Genomic DNA, 14,938 nt, shown 5'->3' on the forward strand with positions numbered 1-14,938 from the left:
ACCTAATACGAAATGGCTGTACCAGGCAACAGTCCTGTGTTCCCATCACCCACAAATTCCACTCATTCTAATAGCACACATAAAGCGCTCTTCTGCATTTTTGCAGACAATGGGAGTCTTACAAAATAATGGTTCATAAATGGGCGAGAAAATATGCTGTTTGTTATTAACAGTCTTAATTCTTGTGAAAACCTATTAAAATGTATGTTGTAGTGTGCACAATATACCGAACAGTACTTAAAGGTGTCTGCTCAACATAAAGACAGTAACTGTATCTCAGATTGTATTGGTAACGCCTTCTTCACGAGGTACGAATGTGTACCTTCATTTATTGTATCATCATTTTAAGTTAGTATAATGTAACTCCTAACAGAAATATGTGTGAAGCAGATTTTATTGCACCCAGAAACGATCTTTACTTGGCAGTTGAATGTGCTGTATTTTGAAATAACCTGTTCGATTCGAACTGCGTGCCAGATCAAATCTTGAACCTGGAAACTTGCCTATCTACATAAACATCTATACCTACGCATATACTCCACATACCATCATACGGTGCATGGTGGAGGGTACCTTGTGCCACTGCTAGTCACTGACTTTTCTGTTCCACTCGCAAATGGAGCGAGGGATAAACGACAGCCTAAATGCCTCCTTACGAACCCTAATTTCTCTTGTCTTGTCTTAGCGGTCATTATGCGTGATGCACATTGCTAGCAGTAGAATACTTCAACAGTCATTCGCAAATGACGATTCTTTTTCAGTAGTGTATCGCGAAAAGCTCACCTTCCCTCCTGGGATACACATTTTAGTTTACGGAGCATCTCTGTAACACTCGCGTATTGATAGAGCCTATCGGTAACGGATCTAGCAGCATGCCTCTGAATTTCTCCAATGTCTTCCTTTAATCCGACTTGGTGGGGATACTAAACACTCGAGCAATGCTGAAGAATGCATCGCAGTACTATTCTACTTTATAGATAAGCTACACCTTCCTAGAAATCTCCTAAATAAACCAAAGTCAACCATACTCCTTCCCTACTAGCGAACTTACGTACTCGTTCCATTTCATGTCACTTTCCAACGTTACGTCTAGATATTTAATCGACGTGGCTGTGTCAAGCGGTACACTACTAATGCTGTATTTAGAAATTGCGGTATTGTTTGTCCTACTCACCTGCATTAACTTACATTTCTCTACATCTGGAGGAAGCTACCATTTTTTACAACGAATGGAAATTTTGTCGGACTCATCCTGCATCCTCCTTCACTCAATCAACGACGACACTTTCCTGTGCACGACAGCGCCATCAGATCGTTTAGATATATTAGATCTACAACTTTGCTTCCAACACTTTTTCTCGAAAGTCGAGGCTTTATTGTGAAAAACTTACAAAAACTTTAAGATTCAAAATATTGGCCATCATTAGGCAAGGTATTGCCATTTATCGGGTAGCACACGAATCGCGCGACGGAAGAACTGGGCGTCTTTTGAGGAGATCCGTGAATCGATAGCATTTTCCACCTGTCCATGTGACCGGAAGTGCTGGTCAGCCAGGCCGTGTGCCATTGATTGAAAAGATTTTAGTCAGAGGGAACAATGTCTGGCGAATACAGGGGGTGGTTCAAAATGGCTCTCAGCACTATGGGACTTAACATCTGAAGTCATCAGTCCCCTAGAACTTAGAACTACTTAAACCTAACTAACCTAAGGACATAACACATATCCATGCCCGAGGCAGGATTCGAACGTGCGACCGTAGCGGTCGCGCGGTTCCAGACTGAAGCGCCTAGAAGCGCTCGGCCACAGCGGCCGGCTGCAGCGGGTGGGGTAGGACTTCCGATGTCAATGTTCCCAAGTACAGGGTAGTTATAATTAAAGTGCAGCTACTCACAGAGGCCTAGTGTGGGCTGTAATTATCGTATGGCAGCGACGCTTCGTAGAAATTCTGATGTGTTTAATGCGGAACCGGATTTCACTGGAAAAAACTAGTTCCAATTTTGGCCACCAGGTGCACATCCGGCGCTGTGACTGCAAGAAAGAGGTGTAGAAGTATTTCCATCTGTAATGGATTAGGAACGGGACGTAGGCAGATAAGGTGAAACAGGTGAGAAACGAATAATGTTTCCTTCATTATTACTAACCGTGCTTACACAAGTTGTCCTGTATGAACATCGGAGACTTCGACGAGATGCTGCATCCATAAAACGACGTGATCAACAGCTGCTCGCAGCTGTTCTGGTGGAATATGAGTAACGTGTTTCTGTATACTGGGCTGGCCTTCAGTTCATGTACAGACCGAACTTGTCCCTGGTAAACACGTTCTTTTAGATATCCCCAGAGCCAAAAGTTACATGGATTTCGATCAGTGATCTTGCAGGCCACGCATCTGGAAAACATCTGGAGGTAACAAGATTGCGCAGGGTTTCATTAAGCAGATCTTTTACTAGGCGAGCGACACATCTTGCATAAAAACAGTGGCTTTCACGCAGTTGCGCTCTTCCAAAGCAGGACTCAAATGCTATACTCGTACACAGCGGCCTCGATAACGAGCAGACTTCGTGGTACACCTCACAGGCTCTCTAGATGTATTGTCTTCAAAGGAGAACGAACCCAGACAAAAGGTGCTTGTGAATTCACATCACACAGTCACATACGCTGTGTGCAATGGCTTTTCGTGCACAATGCGCGATTTATCAGTACCCCAAATTGGGCAATTCTGGGTATTCACTGCACACTGTAATGTAAAATGTGTCTCATCACTCCGTAGACTATTGTCCGGCCACATGTAATCAACTTTTATCGGTGTCATAAACCGAAGAGCAAATTCAGAACGTCACTGCGGTTCATGATGTTTCAATTACTGCACCGTAAGAATATTGTACGGGCACCAGTGTAGAACAGACCGCAAAACTTTCTGTACTGTTGACCTTGGGATGAACAATTCTCGTGACACTGCACGAGCACTAGCACTGCTCGGGGCACGTTCTGCTTGGTCAGTTACAGCAACAGATACCTCATCAAGAACTTCCACCGGGAAGGGAAATCTTCTTCTTTCAGGTGACAAACCAAGCTCACCCGAGTTTTCGAATTTCATTATCATCTTCTTTAAACAATTTAATGATACCGTTTTTCTCTTATCGATAACAATACGGGTACTCACTTTATAGCTTGTCACATGACAGCGTGGATGTCATACCATCATACAGTGTAAAGCACCAGGTTTGCACCTGGTGGCCAAAATTGGAACTATTTTCTACAGCGTAACTCAGTTCCATATTAACGTATTAGCATATCTGCCACGTTTCGGTGCCATACGACAATTACAGCTCACTCCGGACCACTCGGTATATACAGAATAAGATCGATCCTGTCACGCTTCCCTGGGTCACTCCTGACGATACCCTTTCCTCTGATTAACCATAAGATGCTCCCCTACTATAACATTTACCTACTCAGTCACAACCATGAGGCCATCTGCGATTATCTACAATGTCAGTGTGAATACACACACATAACTAGTGAGCATAGCCCTACGTGCCAGTACAATGGAGAGCCATGTTGCAGTGGACTGACATAAGCTTTGTTCATTTAAGTTAATCATATCTAAGGCAGTAATATTGTTATCATTCAAAACAATACTCTTGCGTGCAATCAGCTCACTTCCTACGCGCTTATGCATGGTTTTACTTTGTAACATAAGACAAACTAAAAATTCAGCTTACTGCGCCTCTGAAGTTGGTCTGCCTAAAACGAAGAGACGTTATATTCTTATTTGCAAACTTTTTTTCGTCAGTGAAGTCAGATATGTCACTTTACTTAACACAAATGAATATATTACTTTTGCTAGATCTAACGGTGAACAATCCTTATACTCATGCGGAGCAATTATTGAAAGAATTTTTGGATGTACATTTCTTATTCAGACTACATTTTTATTGAGGGACAATTTAGTGACACTCATACATCAGGGACAGGGATTAGCCCATTCTGCTGGAGTAACTGGTTGATGTCTCGCCCCTCAATTTGCGTCTTACTTTTTAGTTTAGCCAGAAGTATCCATACGCCAACCTTCTACACCATTCAAGATGGCACATTTTCCCTGTCTCCACGAAATGGCATCCGTCCACTGAATTCTGCTGTTCTGTTCTTCTGAAAATACCGTAACATTCAAATCAAAGATAGGATTTAGATGCAGATGTAATCTACATCTTCATCTACGTGATTACTCTGCTATTCACAATAAAGTGCCTGGCAGAGAGTTCAATGAACCACCTTCAAGCTGTCTCTCTACCGTTCCACTCTCGAACGGCACGCGGGAAAAACGAGCACTTAAATTTTTCTGTTCGAGCCCTGATTTCGCTTATTTTATCGTGATGCTCATTTCTCCCTATGTAGATGGGTGCCAACAGAATGTTTACGCAATCGGAGGAGAAAACTGGTGATTGAAATTTCATGAGAAGATCCCGTCGCAACGAAAACTGTTATATCCTAGCCAGTAATGCCACCCGAGCCCGCTGCCAAAAGGTTGGCAGCATCAAAGTCCGGACGCCGTCCGCATAAGCAGCGCCAGCGAGACAGGAAATCGCCGCAAGTCTGCGCGCGCCACCGCTGGCTTCTGGGTTCTTAAGCGCTGGAGTCGCGAGCGCTAGGACAGTTCTGTATTCGCCGCTCAGTTGTATACTCGCCACCGAATTGTGTACTTGCTAGTCAGTTGTGTGTTCATCGCAGCAGAGTTGTTGTTTGTCGTCAGCCGACGCTGACCTAGCCGCTCCGACACGAACTAGACCGATTTCTGTAGACACCGAGTTCTCTACTGTGTTTCTGTATCTTCGTTAATAAAGATAAGTACCGACTTTTATTTAATCAGAGTGTTTGGGTTTTCATCTTTCTGTTCACTGTTCCAGCGGACCGGTCGGCCCGCTACTAAAAGTGTGGCGGTGACTTCGTAAGCCGTTTCTACAGCGAATTGCTTGTCGCTACGAACGCCGCCACAAAAAAAACCGCCTTTGTTTTAATGATTGCCACTCCAATTCACGTATCATGTCTGGGACACTGTCTCCCCTATTTCGCGATAATACAAAACGAGCTGACCTTCTTTGTACTTTTTCGATGTCATTCATCAGTCTCATCTGATGCGTATCCCACACCCCACAGCAATACTCCAGAATAGGGCGGACAAACGTGGTGTAAGCAGTCTCTTTAGTAGACCTGTTGCACCTACTAAATGTTCTGCCAATGAATCGCAGTCTTTGGTTTGCTCTACCCACAATGTTGCCATGTGATCGTTTCAGTTTAGGCTATTTGTAATTGTAATCCCTAAATATTTAGTTGAATTTACAGCCTTCAGATTTGTGTGACTTATTGCGTAATCGAAATTTAGCTGATTTCTTTTAGTACTCATGTGAATAACTTCACACTTTTCCTTATTCAGGCTCAATTGCCACTTTTCGCACCATACAGATATCTTATTTAAAGCATTTTGCAAGTCGTTTTGATCATCTGATGACTTTACAAGACGGTAAATGACAGCATCAATAAATCACACATTTCCTTCCTCATACATTACATTCTATTATAAAATAATTTTTACTTTCCTTCAACTTAAGAGATTTCTTAATATTATGTCCAGAAATGGGCGTGAGCAGGGAAATAGGAAAATATCATGTCACTGCTATGTCTCGTATGCAGTCAGAGTTCGCTCTCTGCGTATCGAGTGACGAGCGTTTATTAGAGGACCTCAAACTATCGTCTAGCTCAAAAACACCGTGTAGCATACTCCTGACGTATCAATGGGGATCTTGCAGTTTCCGTTACATAGCGCAGGCCCAGAAATCTGCAGCCAAGACCATCACTGAGTCGATTTTACCTCCGGTTAAGACTTTGCACCCGGCTCCAAACCAAAGGACACCGATCAATTCTGCTTGCATCCCGAGTGAGCCTAGCAGTCTTCACCATTTGGGCCTCGAAACCCAAGAGACAGTGCCGACATTATGTGCAACTGGAAGATGAATGCTCCCTGAGCGTATGGCCCTATTATCAGCCAATAATTCAGCTGTAGCTGTCTGATACACTCTGCCTTATGTCACTGGTTTGTACTTCGAAAATAAGTCCTCAAAGTATGAACCCAAGGGAACACCCCAAACTGCTGTTCCTCAGTCATATACAAATTTACGAGGGTTGTTCAGAAAGTAAGTTCCCATCGGTCGCAAAATGGAAACCAGTGGGAAAAGCCGGTAAAGCGTTGGGCGGTGTCCCTAGTACGCCCGTCGATTGTGTCGCGTCGCTCTTTTCAGTTCTGAGTGAATAGTGAGCACGTAAAGATGAGTAGAGAATAACATCTCCCGCCAAGTATGAGGGCCTGGTAAGAGATTTCGCCTGTGTCATGCAGCCCACATAACACAACTGTCGAGCAGTTCCTTCTTCATGCCAATTCTCGGCCGCACACTGCAGGGGCAATAAAGACGCTCCTGCAGCGTTTCCGATGAGAAGTGTTTGACCACCCACAATACAGTCCGTCATTGGCTCCCCCTGTGTCTCATCTCTGCTCACAAGAACCGCTAGCTATGAAGAAAAATTTTTTCCACAGACAACGAGCTGTAGACCAGTACAGATAACTGGCCGAAAGCACAGGCGGCTGCTTTCTATGACGAGGATGTTGCAAAGTTGATACAATACTAAGACAACACTCGAAGTTGGAGCGGCGACTATGTAGAGAAGTAGGTGGAAGGTGTACCTAACTGTCGCAAATAAAACGTTTCTGGTTTTCACAGTGGTTTCCATTTCGCGATCGATCGGAACTTACTTTCTGGACAACCCTCGTATTTCCTACGTGTTATGTTGACCTACATTATAGGCACAAATTTTACATAGACTTGACTCTCTTTAGCACTCCAAGCTATTTGTGTATTTTCTCAGGAGCTGCGAACATCAGAGTAGTCTAGATGTTGAACAGTATCTTTAAAGAGACTGTGGCAAGATCTGCTGAACCGGTGACATCATTTAAATGAGTTTCAGAAATTTTGTCAACGGACTGTAGCACGCTGAGCTGGATTCAAAGCAGCAATTACATGGTACTAGAAAAGCGTTTCTAGATGGAGACGATTCAAAACGATAGATGGTGATGTTTAAGGCTCGAGGGCAGGAACGTGGACAGTTATGCTGAAAGCTTGGCAAAAAGGAGGGGAACTGCAGATCACTAGCAGGAAAGACGCTACTAAATGTGTGAAACGTCTTAAGACATGGTTTATAAATTTAAATATAAACTGCGATTAGCAAGAGCAGGCACTGCTTGCATGGGGAGCGACAGTTAAAACTAAGTTTTTGAAAACGGCTTCAAGTCGCACTTAATATTTTTCATTTACGGGTTTCGCTTTTCAAAGTAACTTACTTAAACTTTGGCGCTGTCATTGTCATCATTTATTACTACACTTTAAACGTAAGTGCGGGTCAATTTTTGTGACGGGCCAGAAAAAAAAGGAGGAAATGCAAAAGAAAAGGGGAAAAGGGAAGAAGAAGGAGAAGAACAAGAAAAAAGTATGGAATGGGTTGGATGCACTAAAGTGGAAAGGAGGGCGAGATGTACGAAAGAGAATCACTGGGAGATTCGAACTGGAGTGTGCTGAACAGTAGATCCGTAAGACTTCCCCTTTCCTGGTAGGGAAACGCTTGAGCCTTGTTGTTTACTACTTTACGCCAATTGAGCCAAAGCAAAGGAAGTGTAAATACTACATTTTGGGTTTATTGTTTCATTCGTTTCAGCTTTTCACGGACAAGCTGAATCACGCTGCTGGTGCAATCAATGCGAATTTGGACTCTTTACTGTTACGTGCTTTGATTTGTATCGTACAATATAATTACTGAATTGTGTACCTCCTACTTCTTTGTTACGACCGATGACCTCGCTGTTTAGTCCCTTCCCCCCCCAAACCAACCAACTTCTTTGTTAACTCCTGTTCATCGCAAGAGACGCATAAACTGGCTAAACAACGATTAAGATTGAATAAAATATGGTGAGATGTTGCCACGGGCGGGAGCTGTCGGGGGGGGGGGGGGGGGGGAGGGGAAGAGGGAAGGGTTCACTGTAGAACTCCAGGATTCTAGAAGACACAGGGTTTATCTTTGTGTCGACCCTCCACCACCTGTTGAGACTCTCGCACTACGGGGAAAGTTGTGTGGTCACGAGTCACTCCTTCGTTATTACCTGTCGTTATGTGGACGGATCGAAAGGAAACGTCAGAAGACATCAGTAATTAATTTGTAATTTGGGAGGTTTGTAGGACAATATAAAGTAGCAGTCATAGGCTAAGACCTATAATTAGTATGAAGAAGTTCCTAAATAATTATCCACCTACATCACATCGACGCCAGCCTGTTTCTGCAGCTGTAACTGAAGCATTACGTTTCGCTTTTTGTTTAGATAACGAACCAGATGATAGAGACGTGCAAGCAGTACATCACGAACCGTGGCAAGGAGACCATCTGGTCGCAAGAGCGTGCGGAGGTTCGTCGCAAGCTGGAGCACTGCATCCGGCTGAACAGTACCTACCGCAGCACGTACAGCGTCGTCAAGAGCCAGCCGTTTCTCCCGGGCCAGACCTCCTTCAGCTTCTCCGAGAACTACGTCTTCGGCAAATTCGACGCCTTTTGTGACCGTCTCAACAAAATTATCACCATGTTCAATCTTGTTGATGATTATAACATTTTATTTGAAAGGCGCATGGAAGGCGAGTACCCTAATTTCCGTCAACTGGCACTTCCAAACAACTACTGAATATATGAATATAATCCACGTCTTTGCGAGTGTACCCTAGAAATATAATTATTTATTTCCTTTCTTGCAGGTCTGCTTCTTGGGGAAGGTAACTATTACATGAAGAAACCCATGCCCATTTGAACGAAATGGGCATGAACATACATCACTGTATAACTAAATAACAAAATTAGCCAAACACGTGTGCTTGTCTTAATTTTAGCGTAAAAATTGTGATTATGCACTAACCTACCATTACATACGTTAATAATTTTTCTAGAACGCAGGCAGATTGAATGAACGCGTTGTTCTTAGTTTTCCGTTGCAAGTCATCGATATTTACAGCATAACTTAAACGTAACATTCTCGCTGTGTCTTTGAATTTCTAGGACTTCATTAGACCAGAAAATTAGCCTTTTATTCTTAGATTTCATTCGCTACCAATATCTATTTATTACATGCATATACCGGGTGATCAAAAAGTCAGTATAAATTTGAAAACTTAATAAGCCACGGAATAATGTAGATAGAGAGGTAAAAATCGACACACATGCTTGGCATGACATGGGGTTTTATTAGAACCGAAAAAAAACCGAAGTATTGCTAGTCGCGTGAAAGATCTCTTGCGTGCGTCGTTTGGTGATGACCGTGTGCTCAGCCGCCACTTTCGTCATGCTTGGCCTCCCAGGTCCCCAGACCTCATTCCGTGCGATTATTGGCTTTGGGGTTACCTGAAATCACAAGTGTATCGTGATCGACCGACATCTCTAGGGATGCTGAAAGACAACATCCGAAGTCAATGCCTCACCATAGCTCCGGACATGCTTTACAGTGCTGTTCACAACATTACTCCTCGACTACAGCTATTGTTGAGGAATGATGGTGAACATATTGAGCATTTCCTGTAAAGAACATCATCTTTGCTTTGTCTTACTTTGTTATGCTAATTATTGCTATTCTGATCAGATGAAGCGCCATCTGTCGGACATTTTTTGAACGTTTGTATTTTTTTGGTTCTAATAAAACCCCATGTCATTCCAAGCATGTGTGTCAATTTGTACTTTTCTGTCTACATTATTCCGTGATTTATTCAGTTTTCAAATTTATACTGACTTTTTGATCACCCGGTACTTTAAATTCAACCATTAACTGCAATATATACAAATTTTCGTGGATTATACAGATTTATTTGTTCGTGAAACACACTGCCTGACCAAAAAAGTGAAACAGAAGACATGGTTTGATGTCAGTGTAACTTTGTAAGCGTACACACCATCGGCTGGTATGATTAATTGCAATTCTCTGTATCAGTTACACGGCCAGAGTCCATTAATGGTGTTCTTGTTTAGTATTTTTATTAGATCTGGGGGGAATATAGAGGGCGTGACCGGTTTCTGTTTCTATATTGCTGAGACAATTAATATTAGTAGCTTCTTTGTGCCTGTTCAGATTACTGTGATACGTAATGAAGTTATGTTACAAAGGGTATTCTAGTACCAAACCATAGCGCAGGTATTCAGATTTGTGGGGCATTTGGGTGAGGCAGTGGCCCCATGTAGGACAAAATGGGATCATTAGGTCAGGCATACTCATCGTCAAGGTAGACCATGTCTGATCACGACAGTGCAGAATCATCGTATTTTACAACCCACTCACACCTGCATCTTCTATCAGAGAATAAATAATGGACACCCTGCGTCATTCTGTGTAAGTCCGCACCACTGGTCGGAGGTTAGCAGCAGCCAGACTGAGGAATTAACATCCGATGCGAAGGCTGCCATTTATACTGAAACACAAATGGCTGAATTTGGAGTGGTGTCGTGAGGGGAAGCATGGATTGCTAATGAACGGCGTCGCACGGTGTTCAGCGATGAATCGCAGCTCTGCACTACCCAGGATGACCACCGCGTACGAGTATGCTGGTGACCTGGGGAGCGGTCCGATATGTCCAATGTTTTGGGACCGAGAGAGGTGGCGCAGTGGTTAGCACACTGGACTCGCGTTCGGGAGCACGACGGTTCAATCCCACGTCCGGCCATCCTGATTTAGGTTTTCCGTGATTTCCCTAAATCGCTGCAGGCAAATGCCGGGAGGGTTCCTCTGAAAGGGCACGGCCGACTTCCTTCCCTATCCTTCCCTAATCCGATGAGACCGATGACCTCGCTGTCTGGTCTCCTCCCCCCAAAACAACCCAACGCAATGTTTTGGAGACACCCAGTGGTGCTACTGCTGGAGTCATGGTGTGGGGAGCCATCGGGAATTACTTCACGTCATAGCTAGTAGTGACTGAGTGAACTCTGACGGCACAATGGTACGACACAGACATCATGTGTCCTCATGTATTACCTCTCATGTGACTCTATCGTTGTGCCAGTTTTCAACAGGGCAATGCTTGTCCAGACATGACAAAGTTCTCTATGAACAGTCTGCTTGGTTTTGAGGTACTCCTGTAACCATCAAGATACGCAGATCAGTCCCCGATAGCACGTGTGTAGCACCAGCTCGGGCGTCAACTCTGTCCCGGCGCCATTAACCAGGATATTAAGGACCACTTACGACGGTTATGGGCTAGCTTGCCTCATGAGTGGATCCAGAGACTACATGACAGCCTTCCAGACCGAATTAACTCATGTATCCAGGCCACATGGGGTCATATTGATAAGTGGGCACGTACTGTTAAGATCTTCGTAAATTCGATCGATTGTGCAATATCTGAAGTAACATCACGTACCTTCAGTCCATGACGGCTTCCCCCGTAACCTTTTGCGTGTTTCACTTTTATTTTCAGGCTGTGTATTTCATTTATATACTGTACGGTTACTATTTCTTACGTCATTCGATGTAATCACTGCACACTGGGAAGTTGTTTGTTGCAGTACGGCTATTCCTACTGTAAGATCATTTCTGTACGACATGTGGTACTCAAGACGAGTTGTCTATATTATTTATGCCAACTGACAGTAGTCATGTACATCAGTCTCAGTGCTGCACGTAAGTTAAAAATACTGCTCTTCTCTGAATTTTATCATACTTCTTTTCAGCTCTGGAAGACGCCATGAAGACGTTCGAAGAAGCTAAAAGTGGAGTCACATCTAAAGTGTACGATTACCTCGACCAGCGAAATATTGAATTTGACGCCGATTTTGAGATTTTTCTTGCAAAAACTAATGAGCTCAAAGAACATGTTGGATCCATGATAGAGGAAAATTTTGACAGCGTTTGGGAGAGTCCTCAAGGAATTCGTTTCCTTATTCGTTTTGAAAAAGTAAGTACACAGTTTCTCTAGAAATAATTCTTGAATGCTTAAACTGAAAATTCATGAAATTATATCTCGGACGCAAGTAGTTTCAGTACTGGCTACTTTAAAAGGTAACGGATGCTCTATAATACGCACAGAAACGTCGGTGAACTCAGTGACTACTTCTAGCATTTAATTCTGTTTCGCCTCAACGAGTGACCTGCATTGTGGTGGCCTCTGTCCCCTTGATTCTTGGCTTACACAAGTCCATGAATTTGCTCAGAGTTCAGGCTGATTGAGAAAGGATACAATGACTAACTCTTTTTCTCCATTGATTGTTTTAGAGGAGATATTTCACTTAAATATTTTTACTTTTCTAGAAAGAAACTCCTGTTTCGAAAAGTAGAAAATTTACCTGTACTGTCATGGTCGTCGCACAACAGTTTACAAAAATATAGAAAACATTGAACTTACTACAACAGCAGGTGACAAGAAAAATCGTATTCCAGTCAAGAGTGTTGCAGCCCACGCCCTCATCGATGGACCTTGTGTATTTCATGGATATTCACTTAATTATAGCTTGGATACAAACGACACATTCTCACATGGAAACGGATGGTTCACTGTTGCCATAGTGAGAGGTGGTGGTGAAGTGTCTAGTGTACCTGGACTTGAAAGTTTTAATGATAGAGATGTAATTGCCTATCGTACCTACCATATGTTTGAAATTGTTACTAAAGACTTTGGTAAATCTGCTTATGACTCTACGTCTCCACTTGTATCCGAAGTGAAAAGTTATCTTTTATCGGAGCTGCTTTCGAGTGTTTCTCGCTACGACATTACATGGTTAAAATGGGTAACAAATGTCTGGAGCCACCATAAATCAGTATTTCACGACCTCATTTATTTCATTTTCATATGGAAATTTCAAAGCTGTAAAAGTTTCTTGGGACTGTATCGCGGAGGCCTTAGCACCAAAAGTATCAGTAAAGAGGTGTATTTGCATGGAAGTATGTACTGTCTTGAAACATCCATAACTTCTTTGTAAAAAGCCCTAGCAATTGGATTGTGTTGAGAGTTTTAACTAATTCACAAGTATATATTTACATCTGGTGCGAATCTATTTTTTTTTTTTAACTTTCCTCGATGCGCGCCAGCATAAATTTCACAACGGATATTTTTACTTACGACAAGTTGTACCGTTGCGTCGATTGTGTTCCATTTTCTCGAGCACATCAATATGCTGGGATGGGCATAGTAGTTAAAATGGTTCTGAAACAGAATTGTTCATTATAGCTTACGTAATAATCCAGTAGCTGCGTTTGAATCGATTTGCTCTGGAATACCATACACATTACTTTAAAAATTGTAAACCAAGGTCTTTCTTCGCACCGAGCGAAGTGGCGCAGTGGTTAGTACACTGGACCCGAATTCGGGAGGACGACGGTTCAAACCCACGACCGGCCATCCTGATTCAGGTTTTCCGTGATCTCCCTAAATCGCTTCAGGCAAATGACGGGATGGTTCCTTTGAAAGGGCACGGCCGATTTCCTTCCCCATCTTTCCCTAATCCGATGGTGGGAACGATGACCTCACTATATGGTCCCCTCCCTCAAATCAATCAACCAACCTTCCTTCGTGACTTGTCTGTAATCATGCCTCAATACTTAGTCTACTGTTTATTGTTTCTGTAGTTAAGATCACTGCTCCTGTAATCCTGTCTTCATCAAAAAGGTTTCGTATTTTATTTATAAACTTTTCGACCGATTCCCCGATCATCAAGTTAATGATAACACGATCTTACTGAAAACACCATCAAAACACCGTCCACTTTGAAGAATCATCTCTGTGAGTTTCAGACACAGTTTTTCCCTTTTACGACTCTTCTTCATATTGTTGATAGTATTGGTTTTGTTAATTCGGCTTTCTTGTATTGTAAGTTATTGCTTCTCCTCAAGCAAAAGTGGGGCGACAGTGTAGTGCAAATGTTGAATCGTTTACTTAGCCGTCATCTATTTCAGAGCTGCTATATAAAGTAGTCAATCATTGGAAGAAGTATACGGTTATGCTGAGCTAGTTTCTGAAATCAATTGCAACAGCATAAGACAACTGGGCTATGTAGAGCGAAAATCAGAGGACAGATCTGCCAAGAATGTCGATAAAGGAAATCTAGGTATTAGAAAGTGCAGAGGGAGACCGCGGAAACGATGACTGGATGATATGGAGAATGACTTGAGAAAGATTGGAGTAAGAAGATGGAGAAAACGAGCAGAAGATCGTAAAGACTGAGTCGTAAGTCAGGCAAAGGCTCTTCATGGGCTGTAGCGCCAAGGGGTCAGGAAATAAACTGACGTTTTCGTAATTCCCTTCTAAGAACAGATAGTTGCGTTACCGAGAATTGTCTGATATTTTCGACAATGGGTCACACTTGTTGACACGTTTAGGACACTGCAAGTCACAAAATTGAAAATATTTTCGCAACTCTTTGTAGTTGATATTTTTTGCAACTGCGATCACTGCTAGCTAACATTGACCTGTTGGTTCTTCAGTTACGTATAGATGTGTATTAAATTTCCTGTTTTTAAGAAAAAAATCTAGTTTTTATATTAGATGAATGGGCGGGAAATAATTATCTTGATATTTTAATATTTTTATTTATAATAGAGACAACTGTACAATAATGCGAACTGCACAAATTCTGGCACTTTCGTTCTTCGCTTTGTTCCTTCAAAATGTCCCTGGAATCATTCATTTCATTGCTTACCCACAGATACAGTTCCAGTAACAATTAACCCACACTAATTCAGTTGAGTGCTTCATTCTCTTCCTTGCATCAACCAAGCAGCATCAAAGCAAATCTTTGCCACAGACCGGACTGGGAGACAATATACGCCAGGGAGAAAAGTGCCCGTTTATGTCCCCATCATTTTGCAGCTTCTCAATGAAATTT

The 14,938-nt window shown here is 42.7% G+C and overlaps 1 protein-coding gene across 1 annotated transcript in view; it reads left to right on the plus strand.

Annotated features, from left to right (window-relative positions):
- LOC124556419 (dynein axonemal heavy chain 5) overlaps window positions 1–14,938 on the plus strand; it is an 876,134-nt gene that overhangs the window by 115,781 nt on the left and 745,415 nt on the right. Inside the window, exons 12-14 of the mRNA XM_047130377.1 lie at window positions 8,418–8,724; window positions 8,842–8,859; window positions 11,792–12,015. Of these exons, the coding sequence (XP_046986333.1) occupies window positions 8,418–8,724; window positions 8,842–8,859; window positions 11,792–12,015 (549 nt within the window). The remainder of the gene's footprint in view (window positions 1–8,417; window positions 8,725–8,841; window positions 8,860–11,791; window positions 12,016–14,938) is intronic.

This window comes from Schistocerca americana, chromosome X (genome assembly GCF_021461395.2).
Source record: "Schistocerca americana isolate TAMUIC-IGC-003095 chromosome X, iqSchAmer2.1, whole genome shotgun sequence".
Classification (NCBI taxonomy): domain Eukaryota; kingdom Metazoa; phylum Arthropoda; class Insecta; order Orthoptera; family Acrididae; genus Schistocerca; species Schistocerca americana.